The 12,279-nt window shown below is 44.0% G+C and overlaps 1 protein-coding gene across 6 annotated transcripts; it reads right to left on the bottom strand.

The window, feature by feature from the left end:
- Window positions 1–1,417: 1,417 nt before the first annotated feature.
- On the bottom strand, window positions 1,418–11,918 carry LOC114842747 (metaxin-1-like). 6 transcript variants are annotated; one of them, XM_029128572.3, is made up of 9 exons: window positions 11,194–11,229; window positions 10,999–11,103; window positions 7,953–8,022; window positions 7,790–7,869; window positions 5,423–5,515; window positions 5,174–5,356; window positions 3,600–3,676; window positions 3,223–3,380; window positions 1,418–1,916 (listed from the first exon to the last, which is right to left on the bottom strand). In XM_029128572.3, exons 2-9 carry the CDS (start codon window positions 11,101–11,103, stop codon window positions 1,690–1,692), a joined length of 993 nt encoding a protein of 330 aa, XP_028984405.1. In that variant the 5' UTR covers window positions 11,194–11,229; the 3' UTR covers window positions 1,418–1,689. The 6 variants fall into 6 exon arrangements, with proteins under 6 accessions (XP_028984405.1, XP_028984406.1, XP_040923646.1 ...); XM_029128573.3 differs by lacking the exons at window positions 10,999–11,103; window positions 11,194–11,229 and adding an exon at window positions 11,763–11,918; XM_041067712.2 differs by having other exon boundaries at window positions 5,174–5,515; window positions 11,194–11,237.
- Between the last annotated feature and the right edge of the window lie 361 nt (window positions 11,919–12,279).

Here is a 12,279-nt window from a genome sequence, read left to right as displayed (position 1 = left end):
GCGCTCACCGAAGCAGCGCGTGCACGCAGGGTGATGGGCGCAAAGCAAGAGATGAAGTTGAAAGTTCACAAACACGTGAAATTATTCTTGTGGAGACGTTTTAACCAGAAGAAAGAATTGAAATAAAACAGTGACAATCACAACTTTAATGAGCACAGAACCAGTCAACAGTCAACAACAGCTCCTCAGCCATCACTCCAAGGGTCAAAGGTCAGAGTTCCTTGCTGCAAAGCCAACAAGACACATAGAAAGTAACTGCACTTCAGTTGGTGCTGTTCTGCAACCAGCAGAACCTGCAGTCAGGCTGGTTCTTTTGACAGCAGAACCTTGACAGTCCGATCCACGGTACACAACGAGCTAGTGTCCTAAACCGAGTCCACTGTGCCTTCATATTTCATAATGTTTCACAAAAGGAAGCAGCTGAGCAGCAGTGAACTTTGACCCGTCCTCAGCTAAACCGGTGCGTCTGTTCGTATGTAAACTGTGACGGTTATAGTTTGCTGGGGTTGTGGCTCAGACCCTCTGCTGGAGGAGCTTGGCCATCCACCCATGGACCCCTGAAGACCTGGTGACTCTGGGAAGTTACAGCAGCTGATGTCAGAACCAGTGAAGTGGGTGTTGTCCAGTCTGGTAACTCACTGAAAATGTGTGTGTGTGTGGGGGGGGGGGGGGGGAAGCTGACATGTGCTTTCCTCTGCAGACCTCCTCTCACTGTTTGTTTCTGCTTCGGGAACGTTGCCATGGTCACCAGTTTAAGAATGTTCCTCCCACTGCAGCGAAGGTGTGTGGCGAGTCAGATCCAGTGTGTTGGTGCTGGGGGGTCACAGCCACAAACTGCTTCCAGATCAGCTCAACAAAACCAAGCGAACAGCAGCCAGAGCAGGATTCCTGGGTGATGGCGTCATGTGCAGCTGTGTCCCCAGGGTCCAGAGCCGGTCTGGATGGGTGGAGCCTCCCAGTGGAGGGGTGAGGGGTGGTGAGGCAGGCTGGACCGAGTGGCCAAGTTATTAACGGTATGAAGTCATAACGGATGCTGCTCCTCGGGGCAAGTGGGACGTGTTTAAGCTCACAGGACTCCAGTCAATATTAGTGAGTACTAGTCACATGTTCAGGGATATGATGACGTCTGTGAAAGCCTCACCAAAGGCCTGGAACCTCATGAGGGACGCAAAGAACCTCTAGACCAGCCACAGTGACTGCAGAAGCTCCATATGAAGCCTTCTCCATCACCTGGGACCTCCTGCTGGGCCCGCTTTCTCTGAAGGACGCCGGACCCTTGTTTGAGCAGGTCAAGCATGTTTGTGAGACACAGAACAGGAGGCACGGTGCAATAACAGACCCGTTTGTTGTGGTACATTACGACCTGTCAGAACCTTCTTTACTGAACCCTGCAGACGGGACATCAACGAACTGAACCTGGAGAAAAGAATCGATTTTATTTAAACTAAAATCAAAGGTTTCTCTTTGAAAAGCTGTGAGCTTACAAATGAACTAGACATAAAACCAAAAAGAATCTGTACATGGAGAACTGTGATTTCTTACATCTCTGCACATGAACCAGCGCCACACGCTCCCGTCCGCTCATTGAAGGAGATATTTTTCATTCAGTAAATCTTACACCGACACGTCTTCTCTAGCTCGGTTTGGAGGTGGTAATAACGGACAGCAAAAACTATTTAGGCCTGTGGGTCAGCCGTCCCCCTCCTCCTCGTGGGAGCCGAGGGGCTGCAGGTCAGGAGGCTCCTCCAGCGCCTCCTGCTGGATGTGCTGGATGGACACCATGCCGGTCATGAAGGCGTAGCTCAGCATGGCCCCCAGAGCCACCAGGGCCGACAGGAACTGCTTCCTGCGCTTGTGGGGGACGTGATCAAAGTCTCCACCTTCAGGCTGTGAAGACCCCTTTGGACCGGAGCTCTCTAAAAAACACAACATGGACGACGTCAGTCGTTGCAGAAGGAATAGGACAGATTATGCACTGATCCTGAGAGATGTATCCAATTCAGGGCTGCAACAACAAATCAATAATATCGATAAAAATCTAAGATGGAAATGATTGATAATCATTTTCCGTTACCAATAAGTTGGGTTGCTCCTTTTGCGATTACGTCCTAATTTTTTCTTCATCTGAGCATTAAATATTAAACAAAGCAACTTTAACCTGCAATAATGCAGTCCTCAGCTCGTGGCTTGTAAATACACAGCGACACACGAGCACGTGAGAAGAAAACAGTCATGGATGCAGCAGCGGTAACAAACGCTGTGTATCCATCACGTGAAGAAGCTTCATTAGTTGCTGCCGCGTAAAAAGTTAGTTTGTTACTTAATCTATCAGCTGGTTGGGATCAACTCGCTCTCTACATAGCGATGAACGATGCCACCACTGAATGTAAAGGCAGCGTTAACACATGAAAACATGTTTAGTGGTTGTCACTCCTGAAGCACAACTACTGAAGGTCCAGGAGTCTTTGGAGTTACATGATCTCCGTGTCTTCATGGGTTTTCTCCCACAGTCAGGTTAATGTAGCTGCTGCAGATCCTCACAACAGAAGAAGCCCCAAGCTTGCTTTGATTGTTTATATGTTAGATATTTTATTATTCAAACACTGGATTTTGTGTTTAATTTGAGATTTAAAGAGTCAAAATGGAAATATAAATCCCTTATCAGTTTTTTTTAAACTATAATAAGCAAAACATCAAATAATTTTTTTATCAGATAAATCTATTAATCACAATCAAAATAATGGTTAGTTACAGCCCTAATCCTGCCCTTTATAACCTCATGGGCAGCCCTTCCTCTGCACACTTCCTTCTAACAAACCGATGTGTTGGACAGACGCTCTACCCAGCAGAGTCTCAGGGCTTCCTAATGGCTTGGTCTCGGTTCTTATTTTTGGCCCTAAAGATGATTTTGTCTCTTTGTTGTGTAATCATTTGCTTTTTAGAGGTTTTGTTCTCTGTGATACAGAGATACAGAGCTTCAAGGGCACTCAGAACCATACACCAATAATACTTGTGCGAGTTAGTGTGTGCAGTGAGACTCGGTGGACATTTACATAACATCACTCAGTGATGGTAAATGAACAGATAAATAATCCGCAGAAAAAGCAGTTTTGAACACATCTACACAATAGAGGAAGAAATCTCTTGGAAAAGCTTTCGACTAAAAGCTCTGCAGATGTGACAGGGACCAGAAAAGGTTCTGGATCCAGTTTGTCTCCTCACCTTGTCCATCTCTGGGGAAGTAGAGCAGCAGGATGTTGGTGCAGAAGTTGGTCAGGTTGTCAAGGGATTTCAGATGCTGCTGAAGTTTCCCATTCGGCAGTTTGGACTTGAGGATGGGAGCCAGGTGTCCAAACACATAAGCATCTAGAGACGAAGGGCTAAGAAGGCGAAGGTGAGGAAAGAAAAATACATTATCCATAAATAGTTTCCTTCCAGGACACGAGGCCTGACTGGAATTTAAAAGACTGGATTTGGTGAGGAAGTGTCGCTTCAGCTCAGTTGGTTTGACCGTTTCTGTATTGCTGAAAAGGAAGTGGTCTTTAACATTAGTCTTCTGGGTGGAGATTCTGCTGCTCTGCAAATCTGGAGGAACTTACGAGTCTCCAAAGAAGAACTTCTGTGAGCCCAGTCGTTGGGACAGTAGGTTCATACACTCAGCAGCGTCACGGTACAGCTAAAAGACAACACACAGAAGACAGTGTTCACATTGTAGCCGTTTGTCTGAGCTCAACAGCAAGAGTCAGCAAGTCTACCATGGTTCTGAACATCCAGAATACAGCGTTCCAAGCCAAGTCTGAGGTTTTACAGTAAAGGTTGTGTGGAGCGCTGCAGTGTGAAGTCAAAGGAGGCCAAAGCTATAGCTAAGTGATGTGAATGCACTGTAGGTTCTCAAAGATTCTACTGTGAGAAACCTTGGTGTCATGTTTGACCAGGATCTCTCTTTTACATCATACATTAAACAAATCTCCAGAACCGCCTACTTCCACCTTAGAAATATAGTTAAAATCAGAAGCATCCTCTCTCACAGCGATGCAGAGAAACTGATCCATGCATTTGTTACCTCTAGGCTGGACTACTGTAACTCCTTACTCATAGGATGTCCTAACAGCTCCTTAAAAAGCCTACAGCTCATTCAAAATGCTGCAGCCAGAGTTCTGACAGGACTTAGAAAGAGAGATCACATTTCTCCTACATTAGCTTCTCTGCACTGGCTGCCTGTAAAATGTAGGATAGAATTTAAAATTCTCCTACTCACCTACAAAGTACTTAATGATAAAGCTCCTTCTTATCTTAAAGACCTCATAGTTCCTAATGCTCCCAGTAGAACGCTTCGTTCTCAGAGCGCTGGGCTACTTGTGGTTCCTAGAGTGTTTAAATGCAGAACAGGGGGCAGAGCTTTTAGCTACCAAGCTCCTCTCCTCTGGAACCAGCTCCCTCTTCAGGTTCGAGAAGCTGACACACTCTCCACCTTTAAGATTAGGCTTAAAACCTTCCTTTTTGATAAAGCTTATAGTTAGAGATGGTTCAGGTCACTGGCAATGATTGTTAGTCACAGGAACCATCTCTTAGTTAAGCTGCAATAGACATAGACTGCTGGGGGACTTAATTTATACACTGAGCTCTTCTGTTTCCTTCTACCTCCTCTGTCCCATAAGCTCCCATCATTGTCCCATGTTTAACTAACCTTGTCTCTTTCTGTCCAGTAGTTGTGCCTTACTTTGTAAAGTGCCTTGAAATAACTTTGTTGTGATTTGGCGCTATATAAATAAAATTGAATTAAATTGAATTGAATTGACCCATTACTGAACTGAAGGCCTGGATTCTAAAGTTAAGTTTTTTAAATAAATTTACCTTCAGACTTTCCCTAAACAACATCTGACTTTTTCCAAAGTGGTTGAATCTTTCTATTTCAGCGGTTTTTCAGGGGAAATATTCACTGAAGTTTTTCTTTACTTGCTAATTTGTTCCAACCACTTCTCAGCACAGCCTGAACAGATGGAAGTGATCTTTCTGCACAAATTTCGTTTCATGTTCTGCAGCCAAATGACACAGAACTGAAGTCAGACTTAAATGCTCGCTGTTTAGACACTGTACTTTTGTGCTTATACTCGTGACGTCAGTGTTTTTACTGTGGCGGAAAAGCTCAACGGACTGCCAGCCACGTCCTCACCTCCTTCTCCAGGTCCTCTCCTGCCTCTAGGCCCTCGTCCCCTCGCAGCAGTCGGAGTTTTTCCAGCTGCTGCCTCTGCATTCGTCCGGGCAGGAAAAAGTTCAGAGGAAAGGGCATGTGCGCAGCGTACCAGCAGCGAGTCACATCCACGTAGTTCTTTGGCTCGATCCAGAAAGCGTAGATCTGAAAACAGGAGCCATGCTTTGTGTGTGGGAATGTTTTCCTAACAAGACGTGTAGGTTTTCTTACCAGAGCAGGCATAAGTTTCTCCTCCATCAGAGAGATGAAGGCTAGGCTGTCAGCTCCTTCCTTGGCTGACAGATCGAAGTCTGCGTTGTATTTCTGAGAAACAGATCAAAAATGTGAGAACAAAAACTATGCTAAATAAAATTTATGAAAAATTTAAATCACAGTACAACAGTCTGTGCCAGTGTGGAGTAACTGGAAGAACACGTTTTAGTGACATGAGGATTTGATGGATTTCTGTAGGGACTGATCTGGTGCAGTCTGGACTCTGTCCTGATACCAGGATCCCGACTAGGAGTGCAGGGAGGTGTATAAGCTTCTGCTTGAGTCCTTACTACCGCTGCTGTAGTCAACAGCTGGAGGCATTTCATTAATAAGGAGTAGCTGAACATAGCATGTGAATTGGTTCCCCTTAAACACCTGTAGATTGTTTTATGAGGTTTTAATCAGGTTGTGTTGCACTAATTTCAAGGTTTTTTGCTCCAATTAAATATTCTTTCTGTGCAATAAATATCAACAGGAAGAACTGAGGCACTTAGACTGTACAGTTGGTGTAGGACTGGCAGACTTTTAGGGCTGTGTCTCTAATAAGGTGCTGATGTGTGTAGCTGTTGAGCATTTGCTGATACGATGGAGGCATCAAACAGTGGCTACAGCTCATCAGCTGATAAAAGTGACAACAAACCAAGACATGGAAGAAGCTGACCAGCCTGAATACACAAAGCCATTGAATGCGAGGGAGGTCGGCAGCACAGCGTGAAGCCAGCTTCTTTAGCAGCTCCTCTGCCGTTGTGGTTTTTCACCAACCTATTGCAGCGTGGAGGCACAAAGCATGCTGGGTAATGACTTCCAGCTGTTTGTTAGCTGCCGAGGGCAGCGGTTGGCTTAGAGGTGTGACTTCTGCTGAGGGGAATGTGTGCTAGGAACTAAAGGTCACAGCAAAGAGAGGGAAACGGAGGGGTGTCAGATATCCCAGTGTCACTTTATTCTCCAGTAGGATGTCACGTCCCATAACCGTCCTACATCACCAGATCAAATACTAGACTAAAATGACATCTATCTTCTTCAAAATTGAAGCAGTGGCTGTAAATGAAACCATCTCTGGTGACCTCTGACATAATAGCATGTGTTCTCAGGCAGGTATGAAAACTAAAAGAGACACTGAGCTCAAACACAAGTATTCCCCTCAGGTAAGATTTGATCATTATGTCATCAAGACCAGCCAAGGACAAATATGATGCAAGTGTTCATCACCATGAGGTCCCAGTGGGACAGAAGCTTGACACAACAGGGAAATTCTAAGGCAGGAAACAGCTGAACTCTGAAAGACAGGTTCGGGGCAATCGAGTCTTCACCACCGGGCACCAGCATTGCAAAATTGAGTGCGTTTCACGTCTTTGCGAGTGGATAAAACATTATGAGTTTTAAGAAGGTGGATCACTCAGTGTCAAAGACATACGTGCTTTAAAACTGCAAAAGAAAAAAAGGGAGAGACTGAAATTTCTATTTGCTTGAAGCATTGAATTTAAATCACATACATTAAACATTGTCATTAAACAAAAATTAAACATTGAATTGGTATAACTGGTTTATTAAAAAGGTGAGGTCATGGGGTAGAACTACATAAGTCCAACTTCTTCCTACTCCGTTCAAGCATGTACGAAGTCAATTGAAAGCTGAAATGCTTTTTCTTGTATATGTGCAAAATTATGTGTTGGTATATCAACTGCTTTTACATGTTTTGAAAAAATAAATAAATCAAAAAAACAATAATTAATAATAATATTTGACAGAGTAATGTTCAGAGGATCAATCAGACTGGAACAAGTTCTTTTCTTTAAACTATATAGTTGGTAAAGTTTGGAATCTAAACAGAACTTCCAGAATTAGACAGAAAAGGCTTGAGTTCCTGCTCCTGCTGAGCAGAATCATCAGTTCAGCTGGAATGTGTCTCCGGCTCCAGCTTCCTGTTGTTTAATAGATTTTTCCAGTGGGCTACAGAGCTCAGAGATGTGACAGAGCCTGAACACAGTCAAACGCAGGCTGGTCTAATTCTACTAACTCATGCTGTGCCTACTGCCTCCATAGACCAAGACCATGCTGAGGAATTCTCTTTTCCTCCTTGGGTGACTCCAATGATGTGAAGTTTCCATCATATAATGTAGAATCCCTAATACGTCCAATACAAAATGTGATTTGTTTAACACAGACATACAGTACGTGCAAGAATAAACGAATAATCATATTTTGACTCGTATCCATCTAAATAGCTTAAAATCATTAACATCAAACAGATAAATCAGCATTATTGTTCCTTTTGATTTCTACACGTGAACATAGTGACCTGTGACACTGGGAGGCAGTGGTTACCTGTTTTCTGAGGTGGATGATAATGTCAGAAGGTCTGGACAGAGTTTCTTTCCCATTGGTCCTCAGAGCAGGAAGAAAACCTTTGAAGAACAAAACAGGTGTAAGCGAGTGACTGTGAGCAGGCTGAGACTGAATGAGTCCACAAAGTACAGACGTGTCTCACCGCTCGGGCTCCTCCAGGGGTTGGAGATTTTCCGAAGTTTGAGAGGAGCGCCTGCAAACTGAGCGTAGGCCTGCAGCGAGGAAACAAGCCAAAATGAAGTTCTATCCCCCCAGAAGTGAACAAGTTCCTGCCTGATAGGAACTGGATTTAGTTGGGTTAAGGGCTGCTGCTTTGATGAACGAAGGAATGTCTCATCCACCCAACAGATCCATTATCTGAATCAGAAACAGCTTTATTTGCCAAGTTCGCACAGAAAACCAGGAATTAGATGCGGTCAGACTGTGTCTTTTGTAGGGCTGCAACTAATGATTATTTTGATAATCCATTAATCTGTCGAATGGATAAACATTTTTTTAACAAGTATTATTTGATGTTTTGCTTACTAGAAATCCCTTAGGTTTTTTTTTTAACTAAATTTTGACTCTTTAAATCTCAAACAACACACAAAACCCAGCGTTTGAATAATAAAACTTCCAAAATATAAATAATCAAAGCAAGCAGAGTTTTGTTCCAACGTGAAGATCTGCAGCAGCTCCATTAACCTGACTGTGGGAGAAAACCCACGCAGACACATTCAGTGTCTGCACCGTTTAAGTTGCGTCGTTCTGTGGTGGCGCCGTTCATCACTATGTAGTGAACGAGATGATGCGCAGTCACAGATTAAGTAACAAAGTAACTTTTAACACAGCGGCACTTAATGAAGAGTCCTCACGTGATGATAAACAGCGTTTGTTCCCGCTGCTACATCCGGGACACCAGTGTTTCATTCTTACGTTATCCTGTGTCGCTGTAGTTTTACAAACCACCAGCTGAACTTTGTATGACTTGAAGGTTAACGTTGTCTTTGTTTAATATTTAAAGCTCATATGAAGAGATGAGGCGCAGCCTTCACCTGCTGCCGCTTGGTTTGTTTTCCCCGCATTCCAGCGGCTGCGTTATTTTGCCGTCGCGCTGCGCAGCTCGACTAATCGATAACGGCAAATCATTATAGATCAATTTCCGTCATCGATTATTATCGATTCGTCGTTGCAGCGCCCACACACACTAAACACACACATACCAGCGTTGTCTGTTACATGACTTTAATTTCATATATTATTAACTATTATTTTAACCCCGTCGGGAAGAGAGGGGGCAATGAGCAGCCACATGCGATGTCCAGCACCGAGTAACACACATGGTGACCGTCACTGGATTTAAACCTACACCCCTCTCAAATGGTATAGAGGGGCCTCAAACTGGTTCCGTGGAGGGCCGCTGTCCCTGCTGGTTTTCCACCTCTCTCTGCCCCAGCTCCTGTTGATTACCTTGACCAGGTGTGTTCAGTCAACAAGCTTGGAAAGCCAACGGACACACCTGATCAAGGTAATTAGCAGAGAGAGCAGCAAAACCAGCAAGGACAGCGGTCCTCGAGGACCCGACACATGTGGTCTAGACACTGAGCCACCACGCCACAAAACGAAGCTTTGGTTGTTCATGCAATGTAAATCTGCACTGTCAACATCAGTCTCTCCATATGTCACACACGCTCTACAGTTTTATGCAGTACATTACAAACAAAAGGGAAGTCTGATTACCTTACATATATTTATAAGGTTGTCTGCCATTTGCAGAACACATCTTCCAGTAAATGCTGAAATTTCTCAGTTGTCTGAAACTTAACGAGTAAAAAGCTTCATTGAATTTCTCATAGAATTTCCTCATAAATTTTAAGTGGAGACAGACCTCGAAAGTTTGTTCCACTGAAGCTGGAAGTCTCTGTGTATGGATTTCAATTTGAATCGGGAGGAAATACATAGAAACACTGTAAGGAAGTCAGAAACACTGTAAGGAAGTCATGGTTTTAGAGTTTAGGTCAGGACCAAATCCAGACCTTAATCTGAACTCGCTACAGATGCATCTCTAACCAGTGTCTACCCAGAGACACAATGAGCATGTGCAGTTAGAAACCATGACGCAACGCTGGACAAAACAGCAACTAGACCTGAAACTGTGTCAGCAACATTAAAATCTCCATTACAACCCAGCACCTTGTTTACTAGTTGGCCATGAGCCTCGTTCCTAAAATTACTGTATCCACTATATCACCTGGACATCTAACGCTGTGCGAGTCACGGCTCCATTTTGGATCCACATTTGGTTCATGAATCCCTGATCAAATATTTCCCTTTTATTCTGTGTTCAACCTTTGCAGAACCAGCAAAGTACACTTATGAGGTCAACAAATGTGAAAACCAACATGGTTGACCTCAGATTGAAGCTTGTTCGAGTCCTCTAGAACTGGTGAGAAAGCAGTGTTCAGCCCCAACCTGCTATAAGTGTTACTGATCTCTGCAATGGAAACGAAATGTGTTTCTCTCATCATATAGTTTATGGCTGGTTATGTTCAGCTTATGCTTTTTGCTCCTTATGGATGCAATACAGCCTTTATGTTCATCACGTATCAGTTTTTATGTATCTGACATGTTTCTAGTTTATGGTTTTTTCTGCCTGCCTTCTATTTGACTCCCCAAATCCAAGGTCGTGAAGTTCTCCCCCCTTTATCTCTTGACTATCATTGCCCCTTCTCTCGATTAGCGAGGCTAGTGATGCAAACGCTCCCTAATATGGCGACAGAGATCAGGTGGTAATCTGCAATTTGATTGGACCAGAGAGAGACAGTCCACCCTGCCAGGAAAGGAACAAAAGGCAGGAGCAACTTATACATTTGTGTTGTATGTTTTTATCTCCCCAGCCAATCTTTGGGTTATTGATTTTATTTCTGGTTTTGGATTCCAAAAAGCAACAGCTGTGAGCCAGGTTGCTTGTTATTCATGATGCCAATTAACAGTGTTGCCAGTTTAGCGCCTATATTTATATAAATGATAAATATCACTATACATATCAAAATATAATTATTTGCGAAGCGTTTATCACAATACATATGCTACTGTATCACCAGAATTCTTCTACACCAAACTGTCCACTGAGCAGCAGTAAAGATGAACTTTGCCACATTCTGCTCTGACAAAACATAATGTAGCACCTGTTTAATCTGAAAACCAACCTGAGCAGGATCAGCTAAGACCAGAGGAAGACCTTCCACAAACCAGCTTGAACTTAACCTGACTGAACTGGAAACTTTATAAACACAGCCTGTGGTCTGGAACATCTGGGGTAAATCACATAAATACACATTGAGCCGTTTTCAGATCAGCAGAAGGCTCAGGTTTTCCAACCACTGCAGAGGAGTCATCATTACCCAGACTGCACTGCTCCTCCGCTATCAGTCCAACGCAAACACGTCTCAGTCAGGTTTGATCACTTGGAGGAGCGCTGGAGCCCCAGCGTGGACTGCAGGCAGACATGGAAACAGCCAGAGCGCGTCTGGGTGGTCACAACATGATTCATCACATACAACAAAAATGTTTTAGAAAGAGTATTGATAGCAAAGTGGAATGGTACGGAAACTGAGGAAGGCCTTTTAGAAGGAGCCTCTTATTACTGCTGAAGTGGAGCCGACACCAGCTACTCTCATTCTGTTCGTCTTTATTCAGTGATTTCTGACTGTTTGACACGTGGAATAATGATGCTGTTCAGAACTTGGGGATTCCGAAAGCATTCCAACAACTGCTGCAGACGATTAATCTATTAACCAGAGCAGCAGCACATCAGAAGAAGCAGTATTAACCAGAGTGCCAGGGGGGACGTCGACTCGAACTTAGCCGTTAGCCTGGTACCGGTGGCAGCGGGTCGGAGCCGTGTCACTCAGCCAGTATCACAGAGGGACACGCACTACACGGTTCTGCGTCAATATGAACAGAGACTCACCAGAACCACCAGACAGTCGACGCTAATGGACGGTAAACCCCAGTCTCCTTCCCAGCAAAACAACTCGTCCGGGGCCGCCATCTTTACTCCGACCCGTGACCTTTACCAGCGGAAGAAAAGTTCTGCTTCTTCTATTAGATTTTTATGGCAGCGTGCATACTACAGCGCATTACCGCCACCTGCTGTATCTACAAACAAACTCTGTCTCTTCAACGCCAAAACAACCTATACGTGCCCCATTTCACTGGTCTAACACTCCATTATTCGCTCTGTCTCGTCCAGAAACTTAAAAGCAGCTCTGTACCACATATCACCTACTTTCAAATTCAGTAATATATTTAACTCTAACTGTGTTTTATGTACTCTCAAGCACTCTATCATCCTTTTCCTTTAAATCATTCACATTTCCTGTCTCCTGCTTTTTAAGTATCTTCTTCGTGCTGTTAAGACCTGTACGTCCAAACCTCCTTCTGCTCATCAGATCATCCCTCCTCCTATTCCCACTACATCCTATCAG

This window comes from Betta splendens, chromosome 16 (genome assembly GCF_900634795.4).
Source record: "Betta splendens chromosome 16, fBetSpl5.4, whole genome shotgun sequence".
NCBI classification, from domain to species: Eukaryota; Metazoa; Chordata; class Actinopteri; order Anabantiformes; family Osphronemidae; genus Betta; species Betta splendens.
This window is presented reverse-complemented; position numbering and strand designations above follow the sequence as displayed.